General features: G+C 34.8%; 2 protein-coding genes and 1 non-coding gene across 3 annotated transcripts; 2 read left to right on the forward strand and 1 right to left on the reverse strand.

Annotated features, from left to right (window-relative positions):
• Positions 1-390: 390 nt before the first annotated feature.
• Positions 391-497, forward strand: LOC125602520. The gene has a single exon (XR_007334907.1). It is a non-coding gene; the product is annotated as a small nucleolar RNA R71 (small nucleolar RNA).
• Positions 498-4,630: 4,133 nt separating this feature from the next.
• LOC125602518 (ATP synthase subunit epsilon, mitochondrial-like) lies at positions 4,631-5,478 on the reverse strand. The gene is made up of 2 exons (XM_048774115.1): positions 5,219-5,478; positions 4,631-4,879 (listed from the first exon to the last, which is right to left on the reverse strand). Exons 1-2 carry the CDS (start codon positions 5,400-5,402, stop codon positions 4,851-4,853), a joined length of 213 nt encoding a protein of 70 aa, XP_048630072.1. The 5' UTR covers positions 5,403-5,478; the 3' UTR covers positions 4,631-4,850.
• Positions 5,479-14,326: 8,848 nt separating this feature from the next.
• Positions 14,327-16,454, forward strand: LOC106454999 (exocyst complex component EXO70I-like). The gene has a single exon (XM_013897062.3). The coding sequence runs from the start codon at positions 14,428-14,430 to the stop codon at positions 16,339-16,341; it is 1,914 nt and encodes a 637-aa protein (XP_013752516.1). The 5' UTR covers positions 14,327-14,427; the 3' UTR covers positions 16,342-16,454.
• The last annotated feature ends 1,968 nt before the right edge of the window (positions 16,455-18,422 follow it).

Below are 18,422 nucleotides of genomic sequence, written 5' to 3' on the forward strand. Positions count from 1 at the left end.
GCTCCTTTTTGTACCAGCTACCATTGTTGTTGATGAAACACAACTCCTCTTGACCTTCCAAACCCTCAACCTCATTGACAGCAAGTGGATCTTCCTGCTTGGAGTTACCAACAAACTTCAGCTGCTCTTGGGTGGCTTTTTTCAGCAATGAGTAGGTCGATCTTGTCTTCCAAAGCTTTGATCTCTTTCCTCGTCTGCTTATCATCTGTTCTACTGCCTCTGTCGTGGTCTCCACTGTAGACTGCATCACTCTTTACCATGTTGTCAACCAGCTCTTCTGCATCCTCCTCAGTTCTCCCCAAGAAGAACCCATTGCTAGCTGTATCCAGTCTGGCTCTGTACTTAGGAAGAGCACCACGGTAGAATGTGCTCAGCAAGCTCTCCTTAGAAAAGCCATGGTGTGGGCATTGAGCTTGGTAGCCCTTGAATCTCTCCCAGGCTTCACTGAAGCCTTCCAAGTTCTTCTGTTGAAAGCTGGAAATCTCGTTTCTCAGCTTAGCAGTTCTTGAAGTAGAGAAGAACTTCTCCAAGAATGCTTTCTTGCAGTCATCCCAAGTGGTGATGGAGTCACTGGGTAGAGACTTCTCCCACTGACGTGCCTTATCCCCCAAAGAGAAAGGGAATAGCTTGAGCTTTAAGGCATCTTCGGACACACCATTGGTTTTTGACAACCCACAGTAGCTGTCGAACCTGTCCAAGTGATCAAATGGATCCTCTAGAGCCAAGCCATGATACTTGTTGTTCTCGATCACGTTGAGGAGTCCTGATTTGATCTCAAAGTTGTTGGCTGCCACAGCGGGTGCTCGGATTCCCAATCTATGACCATGAATGTTGGGGCGGTCGTAAGTGCCAATGGGTCGAGCTGCTCGCTGTTGGTTTGTGGAGTTGTTAGCTCCATTGACGCCATCATTTTGAGGTATGTCTCCATATCAGTGTCCAATCTCTGCAAGTGAGCCTGTTGCTCTTCTTCTCTTCTCTTTCTAGCACACTCTCTCTCTAAAGCTCTGATGTCTGCAGCTCTTGGAACTAGGTTTGATGGACCCCTGCTCCTCAAGTTCATACACCTGTAGATTAAAGGGAGGTGAAGAAAGAGAATCAGTAACAAAAGAAAATAAAAATGACTTAGTCTCAAGCAAGTGACTAAATCTCAATGTTTAAATCTACTCAGAATTTGGCAACGGCGCCAATTTGATGTTAGGAGTTTTCAAGGCTCCTAAGACAAATGTTGTAGTATAAAAGATTGTCGAACCAGTTCTGAGGGATATCAAAGCACTGAGAATGCAAGTACTCACTTAATCTAAGTGCAACCAATGATTTAGATGGGTTTTAAACTACTACTAAAACTAGAAAGCAATAACAGAATGATACTTTCTTGACTAAGGGAAAAGAGAACTCATGGGCATAGGGATTAGACCTTGGGTGATCAAGTATCGAACTAAGGATGGCAAATGATCAATCAAACTATCAACCTTAAGCCTAGACACAATTCTAAGCAAGCTCTATGTCTAGATGAATGCTCATTTGCTAACATATCTCAAACATCAAATGTCTTTGGTTGAATAATATGAAAGCAATCATTACTAACAAGTCTATTAGCTATCTTAGCACCTTTAACAACAAATGTCTTTGGCAAAGTATACTAAAAGCCTAGGAGAGTTGTCTCGGGCATTTCATCGAACACCTTTCGGGTGAGAAATGCCTAAGGATCAACAACTGAGTGGCCAACTCAGAAGATGCATTATGATTACTCTACTAGCAAGGAAATATGAATGATCTACACTAAAACATCCTAGCTCTAACCTAATCACCCTTAATCTCCCTAACCCATGAATTCAAAAGGTGATTACTCACTAATCTCCATGATTCCTCTTAAACCCATATTGGATTTCAGATTAATCATGTAGAGAAATAGATAAGAAATCAACAAGAACACAAGAACATAACAATCAAAATCCAAGAGATGAACTTCTCAAGAGAGTTTTTGTGTATTTCTCAATAGATCAAAAGATAATCTGCCCTGGTGGCTACAAAAGATGTTTAAAACATAGGTTTTTGAAATGTAAAACGTGCATAATAAAATGACCAAAAGGCCCTTAAGTAAAATAGAAATCGACCCAACAATAGACGCGGAGCGACCTCGGCATGTCGCTCCGACAAGTCGCTCCGGCCTTCGGGAGCGACCTCAGTGGGTCGCTCTGAGAGGTCGCTCCGGGCTTCGCTTCGTGTCGTCTCGCCATAGAGACGCGAGCGACCTCGGGGTGTTGCTTTGGGAGGTCGCTCCGAGAGGGGTGTGAGATGCGAGCGACCTCGGTGCGTCGCTCTGGGCAAGTCGCTCTGGGCTTCCAACGGGATGAATATGGCGAGCGACTTCACGGGGTCGCTCTAGCTAGGTCGCTCTGAGAAGTGGGACACAGCGACTTCGTGATGTCGCTCCGGGAGGTCGCTCCCATGCTCGGTTCGTTCAATGGTCACCTTTTCACCTCTTTTGAGCTCCAAATAACCTCATGTGGTACTCCAGTACCTAATATATACTCATGTATGCAAAATGCAACCTAAACATGTCTAAATCCTAATCTATATGATGAAAATGCTTATGAATGAATGGATAAAACAATGCAAATATGCAAGCTATCACTTAATCAGCACTTCTTTGGCACCCATCGAGAGAGTTTTAGAGTACCATCCTTGTAATCTTCCTTCGAGCTTTTCCTTAATGAAGTTTAACAGCTCACACTTAGAGCCTTTGAAGACTTCTGGAAGGCCCAGATATGTACCCTCACCACCTTCTCTTTGGATACCTAGTGTAGCTTTGATTACTTCTTTTAAATCATTAGGAATTTTATCTCCAAAGATGATGGAAGACTTCGTAAAGTTGATCTCCTGGCCAGATGCTGAGCCATATATCTGCAAGCATCGCTTGATTTCTTCACTCTCCGGCAAGTCAGCTCTACACATGAGCAAGCTATCGTCAGCAAACAACAAGTGGTGAACCGCTGGGGATCTCTCAGTGAGCTTAATTCTGTGTAGATGTCCCTGACTTTCGGCGCGGTTAAGGATACCAACCAGGGCTTCTGCGCAGAGAATGAATAGGAAAGAAGTGGATCACCCTGTCTTATTCCTCTTTCAGGCTTAATAAACCCATGGGAGCGACCATTGAGAAGAACTGCAAAGGTGACTGAGTTGATGCAGGACATTAACCACCTAACCCATATTCTTCCAAAACCCATCTTCTCGAGGAGAGTTTCCACAAAGTTCCACTCCACTCTATCATAGGCTTTAGACATATCAGTCTTAATAGCCATGAAATTCTCGCTCACTTTCTGGTTTGTTCGAAGACCATGCACCAGCTCATGCGCTATGATAATGTTATCAGTGATCAATCTCCCTCCAACAAAGGCTCCCTGAGTCTCGGAAACCAGATCAGGCAATACCACTTTTAAGCGATCACACAGAATCCTTGAGATGATCTTATACTGGACGGAACATAGACTAATGGGTCTCATGTCTTTCATCTCCAAAGGATTTAGTGTTTTTGGTAATAAGCTGAGCTGAGTGTGGTTCCATCCTTCAGGCATAACCGAAGTCTGGAAGAAACTCTGAACATCTTTTATCACTTTAGGACCCACAATGTGCCAGTACTTTGGTAAAAGAGGCCTGTCAAGCCATCTTCACCGGGTGCACTGCTCCCTTCACACCAAAAGCTGCAACTCTGATCTCCTCGATAGATACAGGCTTCGTCAACATCTCATTCATACCTGGTGTTACTTTGGCTTGAAAACCTTCAAAAAGGGGTTCCATATCCGAGGGATTAGAGCTCATGGGCCTTCTAAAAAATCCATCTTCGCATTATCCTTTTAACATCTGCTATTGGGTCTAATGGCTCTCCTCATGCGGACCAACTCTAAGAATATCTTAGTGCTGGAATTTTTTAACCGAACTGAACCGAAAAGTTTGGTTTTCGGTTAATTTCGTTCAAAAATTCGGTTCAGTTTGGTGACAAAACTAATTTGGTTTGGTTCGGTAATCGGTATGTTCGGTTTCTAAGAAAAATATTCCGAACATTAATAATCTTTTAACCAGAATTTCAAACCGAACAAACCAAAATTCAAATCGAAATAACCGAATCGAACTAACCAAATTCTAAACCAAACTGACCAAAATTAATCAATTTTTAAAAAAATTATTCAGTTTAAACTAAAATTGTAACCTATCAAACTGTAAAACCGAAAACTCCTCCAAAATTTTTTAAATTGAAGAAACCAAAACCGAACCTATCCAAAATTTTACGGCGAATTCCGAACTAACGGAACCCACATGCCTAGAATATCTAACTACATCAATCTTCTATCCAACTCTGTGTACAGTCTATACTATTCAACTCTCATTAATGACTAATTTATTTCATTTGGTGTTTTATGTAATCGAAGTATATTCGCCATAAGCTTGTTAAAAATACTAATTAACCAAAGATGTATATGTAAATATGAATGTTGGAAGTGCCAACATGATTTTTCAAAGTAACTTCTCAAATAATAACCTAGGGAATGATCATGGTTCATCATCATCCTTTTGACAGATTTTGATTCTCTACTCAAATGTGCTGGAGTTTTTATACTTTTTTACTCACATGTATAGAATTGTTTGCTTATTTGCATAGAAAAATATAAAAGAGTTTAGAGGTAAAGCAAGAAAATAACACATAAGTTTCAAGATTGGAATGAGGTCTGTCTCACTCAAACTCCATTGTTAACAATCTTAAAAGTCAAAGAAGGAAAATGTTGCAGAGTACACAATATCTTGCATTCCTCACCATTATTAACCCCAAACTTGATATCAAAACGTTACAAATCTCAAACTCCAGGCGTGTCAGAACGCAGAGCTGTCGAAAAAAAAAGAAGCAAAACATGTTAGATACAGTAATAGATAACCTGTGAAATAGTAAAAAGCTGATACATCCTCAAATAGACTTGAATCTAAACACAAACGACAAAGATCAATGCCCCCTATAACAAGAACATGAAAAGATCAAACATAATAATCTCTTTTATGTTCTCATGTGTTTGAAACTACTTGACTAATTAAGAGATTCAACAATTGAACAGTATGGAACTTGATCAGATCCATGAAAAGAACAAGAACAAATATGAACATCCAGGAGAACAACAACAACAGATCTGAACGATACGAAGATGATTTTGAGAAAAGAAAAGAAGCTTACTTGGTTTCTCAGGCTTTCCGCCAGCCCATTTGGAGAGGGAGAAATGAACCTTCTCGCGATTCAGGGCTTCGGCTTTGAAAGGCTCCTTGAGACAGTTCCTCACGAGATTCGCACAAATGTTTGAGTAGGTGATGTAAGTCATCCCCGCCGCTCTCCAGAACGGAACCGCCGCTGTCGATGCCATCTCCGATCTTCTTTTGTCTTTTTCTTCGCTCCAATCCTTGGCAAATTCGCAACAAGATACAGACTGGTTCTCTTGTGCTGTGTGCCCTAATAATAATACTTTCTCTCGCACAAGCCCATTCCCTTAGCCCAATAATAAAACCGGCCCATTAAATGCTAATCTTTCTATCCATTTTTCAATAAATCATTTAAATATCCATTTGGGTTTGGATCAATATTTCCGTGTCTGGAATCGAGCCTCATAGGTTGCTAGTACATTCGGGTTTTATGTTGAACCCTCGATGGTGAATTCATTCTCAATCCATCTTTTGAATTGTTTTTTTTTTTTGTAATTAATCTTTTGAATTGTTGGAAGAATCAAAATTGATGTTCAATTCCGATTTAACTTATAGTAGATCTTGATCCGCGTTATAATTCGACAAACCACGGATATATTGTTTGTTTTGTTTTTTTTTGGTATAACATTTTTGTAAATAATTTAAAATGAATATCACTTCGCTCCTGGTTGAACAAAAAAAAGAAATATCACCCGTTCTTCATCCATAAAATTAGTTAAATGTAAAAAGCAGTTAAATGAAATAGATCTGTGTTTTGCTATTAGAAAGCAACAGACATATCAATATACGACTTAGTTATCAATATTATTTAGTATATAAATTTTAAGATTTTTAAAATAATTTAAATGGGTTATTCGAACTCGAACTGAAATTTAAAAATACCTGAATATGACTAAAATATTTAACTCCGAAAACTCAAAATATGAATAGACACTAACCGAATCCGAATGGATACTCGAATGACCACCCATAATTTTTATATAAGATATTGTATAAGTTTAGACACATTTATCCAGAACCAAATAACCATAACCAAATGTGAACCTAATTCATAAATAAAAAAGTCAATCATATATTTCTGGAACCAAACAAATGAAATTGAACTGGAACCAAACCGCAAACCAAATAGGTATCCAAAATTTTAAAATAAAATTATATATCCACAAATATTAATTATATTTAATTTTAAATAACTAAATATACTAAAAATACTATTATTAACCAAATTACCCGAATATTTATCCATAAATTTAAAATTATCAGAATTATTTGATATTTTTATTCAACAGTCCGATATTTAAAGTTGGTATAATTATTTATTTGTAAACATAGTTATTGACACTATGAATATAAATGCTATTAATTGTTATTGATAATAGATGGTATCAGGGATGGGGAAATCAAAGCATCTAATAGATGAATCGGTTGCTGTCAAGTGTCAACGATTGTAGTCGAATACTTTTTCCACCCAAAGTAGTACATACCGAAATCCCTTATATATTAATCCTAAAACATTACAATATATTTATAATTCTTAAAAAAATAAGTTGGTCCATATAAACATATACAGTGAAACCTCTATAAATTAATAATGTTGGAACTACACCAAAAAAATATTTTTTTTATTAATTTATCGATATACTAATTGAACCAAAAACTCAAGTTGGGACTAAAAAATGATATTATTTTATAGAGTTTTTTAGTGTATATTAATTTATATATTATTAATTTAAAGAGGTTATATTGTACTAGGATTTTTATTAAACTAACTATCAAATTAGTTAATAGTGTACAAAATAAATTTTATTCTTTCATTAAATAAAAACTACATAATGCCTAATATGATTAACATATATATGATAATTAGTGATTATGAATAATACATATTTGATAACAATTTTTGTACCCTCATTCTTTTTTTGTTTAATTTTATATTATTAAAATAAATTAAATAATCACATTAAGCATATAAAAAAATTAGATTTTTCTTCTATGTTATATTTTGAATTTTTAAAGGCGACTATAAATTACTAAAAATGGTAAAAGTCCCACATTGAAATTTTTATGATCAATCGTTTAACTTTTTTTTTTGCTCAAGCAAGATACAAATGATCATATTTCGTAGGGGTGAGCGTTCGGATATCCGTTCGTATTTGTATCGGGTATTTCAGTATAAATGTATGAAACCAGTTCGACTATTTCTACACTTCTGGTCGGGTTCGGATATTTTATGTTCGGGTTCAGATATTTTTGGTCGGATTCAAATATTTAAATTTTGAAGAAAAAATAAACAAATTATTCATTGTTTAAGTTTTTTGTATTTAAAATATACTTTTAACTTAAATGGTTTTCAAATTTTTAAAAGATTAAACTATCAATAGGTTTGAAGATAAAACTGTATAAATAGAAAGACACTAATTTAGTTGTTGTTTTGAAATTTTAGATGAACTTTTGTTAATGCAAAAAACAAGAGCTTGATATGTATTTTAAGTGAGTAACAAATAATTTTTTCCAAAATTGTATGTAAATTATCTAATTTTGAGCAATGTGCATCATTAATAAAATTATTTTGAATAAAATGAGAGAACTAAACTAGAAATATAAGGTTAAATATATTTATGTTTGGTTATCTTCGGATATCCGTTCGGGTTCGGATATTACATGTTTAGGTTCGGGTACCTAATCTCTCCGAATTCAATAATCGTTCGGGTCTCGGTTTCGATTTTTAGATGGGATTCAGATACGGGTTCAGGTATTGGATAAAATGCCAGCCTTAATAAATCATATGAATATGAAGTCTCATTAACAAATATTCATATATATATATATATTAATATCATTTGAAATAAAGTATATACTATATAAAAGTCTACAAATATGTTAACTTCAAAATTTACACAAAAAAAGTTATTGAGATCTTAATATGTTAATTTTGAAATTTGTATTGAAAAATCTCACATTAAAAGTTTTGTAGTTAACGATTTAAATTTTTGTCACAGTAAATATACAAATGTTAAAAAATCATATGAGTAGGAAGTATCAGTAATAAATATTTATATTAAAATATATTATATATCTATGTCAATATCAATAAAGTCTTATTTATATCATATAAAGTAAATAAAATGATTGTTTTGATTTATTTATCAAAAATGTGATTGTAAATTAACAAAATGTATTGGTTTTAATTTATGTATTTACTCTTATGTATATACTTTTATGTATACAAATTATTTTTTAAATATGTAGTTTCTAATATCTTATTTGATTCTGACAATCCCAAAAACACACTTCTTCAAATCGAAGTGGTTTTTAAGATTGGAAGCACTATATATATTATTTCATTCAGATTAAATAATTTAGTCTTGATTTTTATTCCTAAAAATGTTTTAGTGAAATATCATGACAAAATTCTAATCACCTCTTTTTGAGTTTGTTCGAAAAACGAGAAATTTGAACATTCGTCTAATATTTGTTTCTCTCTAATACTCTAACTAGCTATTATAATTACTATTTATTATAAGTTTTCTGGTTTTTCATTTAATAAATCAAACAGTTATTATTTATACATAGTTTACATATACTAGAATTGTAAAGTATTATACATATTATTATTTGTATTAAGTAACTAAACCTCAAAAGCCTAGGCTAATAAAATAAGTAATTTGTTTTGTTATTCTTGAATAAGATGATTTTAAGACCGAACTGGTGAATATATACTAGACACACATTTATATTTCGAGTTTGTACTTATATTTTATAACAACTTGATATATTAGATTTGAACACTAACCTGTTAAAAGAGTTTGTTTGTGATTTTCTTCAAAATTTTGATTCTTAGATATGTATCTGGAGTGGAACTAATAAAGATGTCATTTTTTTAAATTGACACTTATGTAATTCATCGAATTTATAGAATAAGTTAAAAAATAAACTAAACGCATATCAGTGAAACAAAGACGAGAACGAAAACACAATTTTAGAGGTATAAAATTCACTTATGAAGAGTCAATAGTAAACAAATCGAGAGTAGAAAACCTAATCCCATTTCGTCATTATACAATCGATGTTGCCTATTTAATTTCTTGATTTGTGTTAGCCGAAAAACTTAATTCATTTTGTACATTTGAAGTCTTAAAAATAATTAAAATGAGCTGTAATGCATTAACTCTTCAACAATTATGATAAATTTAAGATACCAGCCATTTGTATTCGTCATTTTATAATCGATAAAGACTGTAGTGTGTGGTTTATTAAAACCATTTAATTAACAAACATTATTATATGAACTCACTCCGCGCATGTGCGCATGTAATCATCTAGTTATAAGAAATAAAAGGGAGGTTTTTTTACTCATCGGGAGATTATAAAATACCAAGTCTTATTATATATATATATGTGCCAGTTAATTATTTAAAAATGTGAACTGTAAATAATTGGATCAAACATTTATCCACCAGTCATGATCCTAATATAATAGAATAGATCATTTTAGATTCATCCTAATTTAATAGAATAGATCATTTTAGATTCAGACATATTTTACGACTCTACCTAAAACGCATTTGTATTTTTTTTCTAATATTAGAACTACAACATATAATATTAATTTTGGCGCAACAGTTATTCTACCCTACTTAAATTTTTCACCATCTTCTTCAAATGGAACATATACCGCTCATACAGATACATCCATCTATACTGCACAGGACCACCAAGTTCCAATTCTCTTACCAGGTGAATAACAAGATGCTCCATAACATCAAAAAATGAGGGAGGAAATATCTTTTCAAGGTTGCACTGAATCACGGCTATGTTAGTCTTCAAATTTTCAATACCTTCAAGAGTCACTGATCTCGTGCATAAATCGCGGAAGAAACCACTTATCCCTGCAATTGCTTCATGAACATTTCGTGGTAATAGTTCCTTGAAGGCAAACGGAAGGAGGCGCTGCATCATTACATGACAATCGTGGCTTTTCAAGCCAGTAAACTTTCCTTTCTTTCTGTCGATACAATTACGCAAATTAGATGCGTAACCGTCTGAAAATTCCACATCGTTTGAAATCCAATCAAAGAACGCATCCTTTCCTGCTGCATCAAGTCGGTATATGGGAAAAGGAGCCCTACCATTCTCATCAACATGAAGTTCTGAACGAGCACATATATCGACTAAATCCAGTCTTGACTTCAAATTATCCTTTGTTTTACCTTGAACATTAAGGATCGTGTTCATGAGATTGTCAAAAAAGTTCTTCTCAATATGCATGACATCTAAATTATGCCTTAGTAGATGATCTTCCCAGTATGGCAGATCCCAGAAAATACTTTTTTTTTGTGCCAGTTATGTAGGTCTCTAACACCATCTACCGGAAAACGCTCATGTCCACCGACGTCTGGCGTCCTTTCTGCACCAAAATCTCTAAGTTGTGTCTTCAAATCTTTCCCACAAATTTTCTGGAGGTGGACTGTCAAACACCCTCTTATTCTTCGTAAACAAATTCCTACTTCTACGATATGGATGATCTGGTGGTAGGAATCTCCTGTGACAGTCAAACCAACACGTTTTCCTTCCGTGTTTTAGTTGGAAAGTATCAGTGTTATCTTGACAATATGGACATGATAGTCTTCCATGCGTTGTCCATCCAGATAACATACCATTTGCTGGAAAATCACTTATTGTCCACATTAGTACTGCCCGCATTTGAAAGTTTTCTTTATACGAAACATCGTATGTTTCAGCACCTTGAGCCCATAGTTGTTGCAATTCATATATTAGTGGCTGAAGAAACACATCAAGTGATCTCTTAGGATGCTCTGGTCCGGGAACGAGAATCGAGAGAAACAAAAACTCTCGTCGCAAGCACAAGTTTAGGGGTAGATTGTATGGTGTAAGAATGACTGGCCATAGAGAATACTGTCTTCTAATCTTGCCAAACGGACTGAAACCATGAGTACATAATCAAAGGTAGACATTTCTTCTCTCATACGCAAAGTCGGGATACTTTGATTGGAAATGCTTCAACGCTTTTGCATCTGAAGGATGTCTGATCTCACCATCTGTTGAGTGCTCCGCATGCCATCTCATTGGTTGCGCTGTGCGTTCAGACAGATACAACCTCTGCAACCTTTCCGTCAAAGGCAAATACCACATCCTTTTATATGGCACTAGAACTCTTCCACTCGTATCTTTATAACGAGGCTTCCCACAAAATTTGCATGAAACCCGCTGTTCATCCACCCTCCAATAAATCATGCAGTTGTCTCTGCATACATCTATTACCTGATACGATAAATCAAGACCAGCTACGAGTTTCTGAACCTCGTAGTATGAGCCAGGAGCTACATTATCTTCAGGTAGAATACCTTTTACATAATCAACAATCGCATCCACACAGTCTTCAGCCAAATTATAATCCGTTTTAATGCCCATCAATCTTGTAGCAGATAATAAAGCTGAATGACCATTCCTGCAACCTTCGTACAATGGTTGCTTTCCAGCATCCAACATATCATAAAATCTCCTAGCTTCTGCATTGGGTAAATCTTCCCTTCTAAAATGATCATTTACCATCTGCTCAGTACCTACACCATAATCTACGTCCGTTCTAATTGGTTCTTCTAATCTAACCGCTGGCTGAGGTTCGCTAGTACTACCATGTTCATAATCAGTTTCCCTATGATGATACCAAATTTTGTAACTTCGTGTAAACCCACTCAAATATAGATGAGTCCAAACATCCCACTCTTTAATAACCTTTTTATTCTTACAATTAGAGCAAGGACATCTTAACATACCTGTTTTTGCTTCCGGTTGTCGGTGAACTAACCCCATGAATTCGGTTATACCTCGTTGGTATTCTTCCGTAAGCAATCTCGTGTTCGGATCCAAATGAGGTCGATCGATCCAACAACAAAAATAATTTGAAGAAGACATGTTTTTTATGAATCAAATTCGTGTGTAAAGAGAGTGAGAGGGAGGATGAAGATATGGAGTGAATGAAGAGGAAAATGGGTGCTTGTATTTATAGTTGAAATCCTGCCGACAGACCGAGGAAATTCCGACGGAATTCCGATGCCAACGGCTAGTTCGTCGGAATTTCCTCGGAATTTTTAAAATCCCCCAACGGCTCTCCAACGGCTCTCTAACGTCTATAATATTTCCTCGGAATTCATCTGTTTTTTCCGAGGAATACAATTTTCCTCGGTATTCCATAAGAATATTCCGACGGAATGATATTTCCTCGGAATTCCGTCGGTATATTCCGAGGAAATTCCGAGGAAACCAAATTTTGTGTTTCCTCAGAATATCCTCGGAAATTCCTCGAAATTTTCCGAAGATTTCATTTCCGTCGGAACGTCCGTCAGAATACCGATGTTTTCTTGTAGTGCGAGACCTCTAACATAATAGTCAGAGTTCCTTTCAGTTAAGTGAACGACTTTTAATTTTGTAAATATATGGTGCTACCTTGAACAACTATACTAATTAATTACTTTTAGAGCCTCCCCTATGATTACAAAAAAAAAAAGCCTCCCCTATGATTACAAACTTATGTAACCAAGCTCTGACATATATCTAAAATTTATTTTATATGAACTTATTTTATATTCTGTTTATAATATTTTGGATTTAGATATTTTAAGAATCAGATTAAAACAGAAGTTGAGTACATGGTTTGTTTATGGATACTCATTCCGGTTTGGATACTAACTGAAATATTTGAGTACTTAATTAATCGGGTGCAATATTTTTTCTCTTTTTGAGTTTTTTGAATATATGTTTTCTTTTTAACTAAGAAGAGTTAGTCACCCACATGGTTTGAAGCCAGCCTTTGCTGATACCAATAACATGGTGTAAAGCATTTTTTCCACCCGATTTTTGAACTAGAACAACACCTTTGATTAAACAACCTGATCTAGTACTACATCCAGTAATAATATATATACGGTCATGTTTGAATAACACTTGATACTTGAAATAACACTCTACTCTATGTGTGTACTATGTAAGAGTGCTCCCAAAACGAAAAACCACTTTTTCTTCGAGTGCTCCTTTTCCTCTCAGATATGGGAAGTATCCTGCAGAGTTCTTATACTAATGGCTGGAATGCTATAATGCATTTGCTTACTGATGTGTCAATGGAAAATTATAGTATTTGCTTACTGATGTGTCAATGGAAAGAAAGAGGCTCTTTTGTATCCGTTATGCTTTTCAGGCAGCGGTATATGCGTTATGGAAAGAAAGAAATAAGATAAAAGCATGATGATAAACCATTATCTTTGCTAGCATTGAAAAAAAAATGATTGAAAAAGGAGTCCGAAACAAGCTTAGTCTGATGAGAACAAAGGGTGGAAATAGTATAAAAGGAGTGATGTAATTTTGATTTGGAACAAGATTGTAAATATTTCAAAAATTATTAGGAGTATCAGTAGGTAAGGAGTTGCTCATTACACAAAGGTCCGCACTTGTTGTAAGTATTTTTTTTATGAATAAAATTTAATTTTCATTCAAAAAAATAGAAAAAAAAAACACTATGGATCTTTATAACTTGAATCAGATACAAATTTTAGTTTTTTGGTTAGAGTTCATTTTATCATTTAGTTACAAATGTACACGTCTACCTTTTACCATAGTTTCTTAGAGATTAAGCTAAGACAGAGCTAAACCTAAGATTTGCTGGCTTTTTTTTCTTGATTGGTTAATTGAAATCTAAACTGAAGAAAACAACAGCTCATTTACTTCGCCACAATATTACTGAAATTTAATTATTTTCCAGTGTAAGGAATTTCGTGTATAAGTCTGCTTTGTTATTTTGTAGTTTTCTTTGGCTTTAAGCACATAAATGCAACAAAGAGAAGACAATTTCATTTGACTTTTTAGGCCAAAGTTGATCAGATGATCAAACTGTAGAAACTCAGAATAAACGGTTGAAGCAATAGATAAAGATGGTTGAGCTGACTATAACAAATAAAACAAGACTTAGATTTTGCTTTAAGTTAATGATTAAAAAAATGTCAACAAGTCTTTTAAAATAAGACCAAATCTTTGATGTTGTGGCTTATCGGAATAACACTGGCAATTGCTTGGTTTGGTGGGTTTGGTAAGACATTTGGTTTATCTACCAGAGGATTGCTATAAATCCATGTGAAGTTGTTGAATCATGTTAGTGAGTTAAGTAACAAACAAACAATGAGCCTTGAGAGACTTCAAGCAATGAGAAGTTTATTGAAGAGTGAGATGGAGAAGTCAGAGACATTCTCATTGGTTCTTGAAAAGACAGGAACCAAGCTTCAAGAAATCAACACCAAGTTGCTGTCTTTAGAAGCTGATGTTAAAGTAGATAAATGGAGATCTTTGCCTTTCTCTGATCACATCCGTCACACCATTTCACCTATATCAGCTGTTCTGAGAGTCTTTTCCACGGTTCAAGAACTCGAGAGATCTCTCATGTCATGTAAGGATGTTCTTGGTTATGTTTCGGATGTTAAACGTCTTGGAGAAGCGTTAAAGCTTCTGTCAAGTAGCTGTGTTCTTGCTCTTACCTGGCTTGAAGAAACAATCCAGTTCTTGTCTGAAAACGGAATGCCTGAAGATCATCCTTGCGGTCTACGGTTCAAGACTTCGATAAAGCATCTGAAGGAGTTGCAAATGACCGAGGCTCGTGCTTATCTTAGTGGTGGTAGTCTCTGCACAGCGTTGGAGAATCTTGAAACAGAGTTTGAGAGGATACTCGAAGAAGAGGAGGTTTTGTCTGAATCCAACATGAGAAAGTTGAAGACAATCATCAAGAGACTAGATGCTCACTGTGTACCTTCTTACATCAAGATCCGCACAAGGGTCATTCAGAAACGGTTCGAGAATGGGTATCTACACAAAACATTCACAGAAGATGACAATGTGCAGGACATTGAAGGAGATATAGATCAATGGAGATTTGACATGGAGATAGCTGTGAAAGAGATCTACGAGTTTGAGAGTAAGCTCTGCTATCAAGTGTTTGAAGATGTACATGATGTTCCATTGCGTTGCTTTGGAGCAATAGCATCAAACTCAGGACTCCTTCAGCTTCTCAGGTTCGGATCAAGAATCAGCAAATGCAAGAAAAGTCCACCGAAGCTGCTAAAGCTCTTAGATTGTTTCTCTACAATGGACAACATTAGAACCGAGTTTAACCGGCTGTTTAGAGGGGAGCTCTGTTCAGACATACGCAGAGAAACACGGGAGCTGATTAGCAACCTGGTTAAAGGTGTCTGCGAGATCTTCTGGGAGTTGCCTTGTCAGGTGGAGCTTCAGAGACCAAACAACCCTTCTCTTGATGGTGGTGTACCTAAGCTTGTGAGTGTTGTGACTGAGTACTGCAACAAGCTACTAGGGGACAAGAACAAGCCGGTCTTGTCCAAGATTCTTGAGATAGATTTGGGGTGGAAGAAGGAAAAGTACCAAGAAGAGATTCTCATAGGTCATATCTACAACATACTGAGAGAGATTGCTTTGAATCTTGATGCGTGGTCGAGTTCCAGCAAAGAAACAGCTCTTTCTTACATCTTTATGATGAACAACCACTCCCATTTTAGCGGTTTGAGAGAGACTCATCTCGGGAAGATGATGGGAGAGTCTTGGTTAAGTGCACATGAGCAGTACAGAGACTACTACGCAGCACTATATGTCAAAGAAAGCTGGGGAAAGCTCTTGTCTCTACTCACCATCAAATCTCAACCTGCGAGAAGAAAGCGAGCCCGAGAGTCCATTAAACGAACGTTACAAGACTTTGCCAATGGCTTTGATGAGATATACACAAAGCAATCAGATTGGGTTGTGGAGGATGAAAGGCTGAGATGGAAGATATGTCAAGCCATGGTAAGAACGGTTGTGCCGAGGTACAAGAGTTATCTACAGAGTTACATAATGCTTCTTGTTGAAGAAGATCCTATGAGACCTGGTAACGACTTGAGTTATACGCCTAAGGGTTTGGAGATGAAGCTAAAGACAATGTTTCAGAGCAAAGAAGAGACAGAGAAGACATACAAGTGTTCTCATTTTGTGAACAAAGTGATGGATTTGGAAGTTACTCAGAATTCTCACTTGACATTTGAAGCTATATGATGATACTTACATAAGAGTATTTGGTGAAAACAGATTAGCTCTACTTGAATAGCTGTGTAGTGTCTGCATGTGACATACAACAGGTCTACACTTGGCTAATTTAAATGCGCATTTCAAATTTATCTTTAGTTTTTATTTTTCTGAGAAAAATGTTCCTTACAAGTTTAATTTCTTCTTTTATTTTTCTAAGAAAAAACGTCCATTTCAAGCTTATTCTTTAGGGTAGATATGATTAATGTGATAATTTGGGTGAATAAACGGTACAATCATTTCAGATTAGAAAAGGAAAATAGTAAAGACTTTGAACACGTCGCACTAGGTGTAGGTACATTTATCCGGAACAAAAGAACAAAACCGCACCGAACCAAAATAACCAAAATCAAAATTGAACTGTTCATAAATATCTAGACATCTTAGATTTCTGACATAAAAAATCGAAAACGAACCAAAATCGAACTGAAAGCCAAATAGTACAAAAACTTTTAACATGTGGTTAAATCACTAGATATATACTTAAAAATATCAATTATATTTAGTTTCTAAATAACTAAATATTCTAAAAATACTGTTTATAAACCGAATTACCCAAATATTGTCTTGATCTGAAAATATTTATAATTAAACGAATTACTCAAAATTTTATCTGAATAACCCAAATTGTCCAATATTTAACTTGAAAGTACCAAATTATCCAACATTTTTATCCATATTATCTAAATTACCCAAAAACCAGAACCAAACTGAAACCAAGTTAGATCCGGAAATTTTTCAGATAGTAGCTGATTTCTACCTTTGCTGCCGATAGAACCAAAACTGAAATAGCCGAAAACCAAACTGAATTTGCAAATAACCGAACAGTTTATAAATCTCTAGAACTAACAAACCAAAAAAAAAAATCCAAACCAAAACCGAACTTGAAAACCGAACGCCAAGACCTACGTGGCACGTTTGTAGATATTTTTTAGTTTGAACGTATCTTATTTATATCACAAAATACAAAACCAATTTACTATATGTCAAAGACAAATTAAATATATCCAACTTAGAATTCACATTTTTGCAGACTTTACGCATTACATATATATTATTGGTATGTAATAAATGCCATAGCATGACATAAATATTTATCCCTATATATTAAAATAGAAACATTTATAATAAATATGTTCATACACATGTTGACACATATCAGCTTCACAATCATTTTAACTTTACAATACTTACGTGTCAGTTTTATAGTCATTTAACAATTAATGTATTCACATACTAATTTTTTTACCTCTATCGTAAGCAATTTAATATGTTCACACATTAATTTTTAGTCAGTTCATTTTTAGTTTCCTCATTTTTAACCTTTGTATTAGTGAATTGAAGTTCTCTCCGGGTAAGTACTGAATAATATCATTGTTGAAAGAAATAAATTATAAAATCATTAAGATACATATCAATTAAAATTCTGGAATGATCATGTTTTTAGAAATTAAAAGTTTCGTATTTTGTCGAACTTGGCCATGGTTGAGGTTTATCCAACGAAAACAACAAATAATGATGATTGGTTATGAATTAAGGAAACTAATGTGAAAAATGCTACACACAAAGTTAGATCTTTAGTTTAGTCAAATATTATTTTTCTTTACAGAGTTTTCATATCAAGAATTAGAAACATAATCAGATTGTTTGAAAAAAAAATCAGAAATCAGAAAAGTTTAAAAAAAAAGAAAACTCAGGAAATCGATTGAAAAACAGAATTCATGTACTGTGTGAAGAGATCACATTATTTTCGACGCAGCTCTAACCTATTTCACTCGATTGTATTGTGTTTTTATTATCTTTACCAATAATTTATTATACGAAAGTACATGTTATTGGTTACAAATTACGTCAATTTTGGAACATGCCAACAATATTGACACGACGCCCAATCATTTTTATTGGTATTCTTAAAATATTTCTCAATAATTATGTACGTAAAATAAACCCATCATATTTGTTTTACATTTTTTTATTTTTCTTTATATTAGTAGAAGAAAGTAAGTTTGAGTAAAATATTCGGATCCAAAAAACCAAACGGAACTTGATTT

Source organism: Brassica napus, unplaced genomic scaffold (genome assembly GCF_020379485.1).
Source record: "Brassica napus cultivar Da-Ae unplaced genomic scaffold, Da-Ae ScsIHWf_2881;HRSCAF=3665, whole genome shotgun sequence".
Lineage (NCBI taxonomy): Eukaryota > Viridiplantae > Streptophyta > Magnoliopsida > Brassicales > Brassicaceae > Brassica > Brassica napus.

Bases quoted from the DNA above. Each gene is read 5' to 3' on its own strand.
- LOC125602518 (XM_048774115.1), bottom strand. From the start codon at position 5,402: ATGGCATCGACAGCGGCGGTTCCGTTCTGGAGAGCGGCGGGGATGACT. The intron at 4,880-5,218 runs GTAAGCTTCTTT...TTTTTTCGACAG, and splicing joins CGGAAAGCCTGAGAAACCAA to CTCTGCGTTCTGACACGCCT.
- LOC106454999 (XM_013897062.3), top strand. From the start codon at position 14,428: ATGAGCCTTGAGAGACTTCAAGCAATGAGAAGTTTATTGAAGAGTGAG.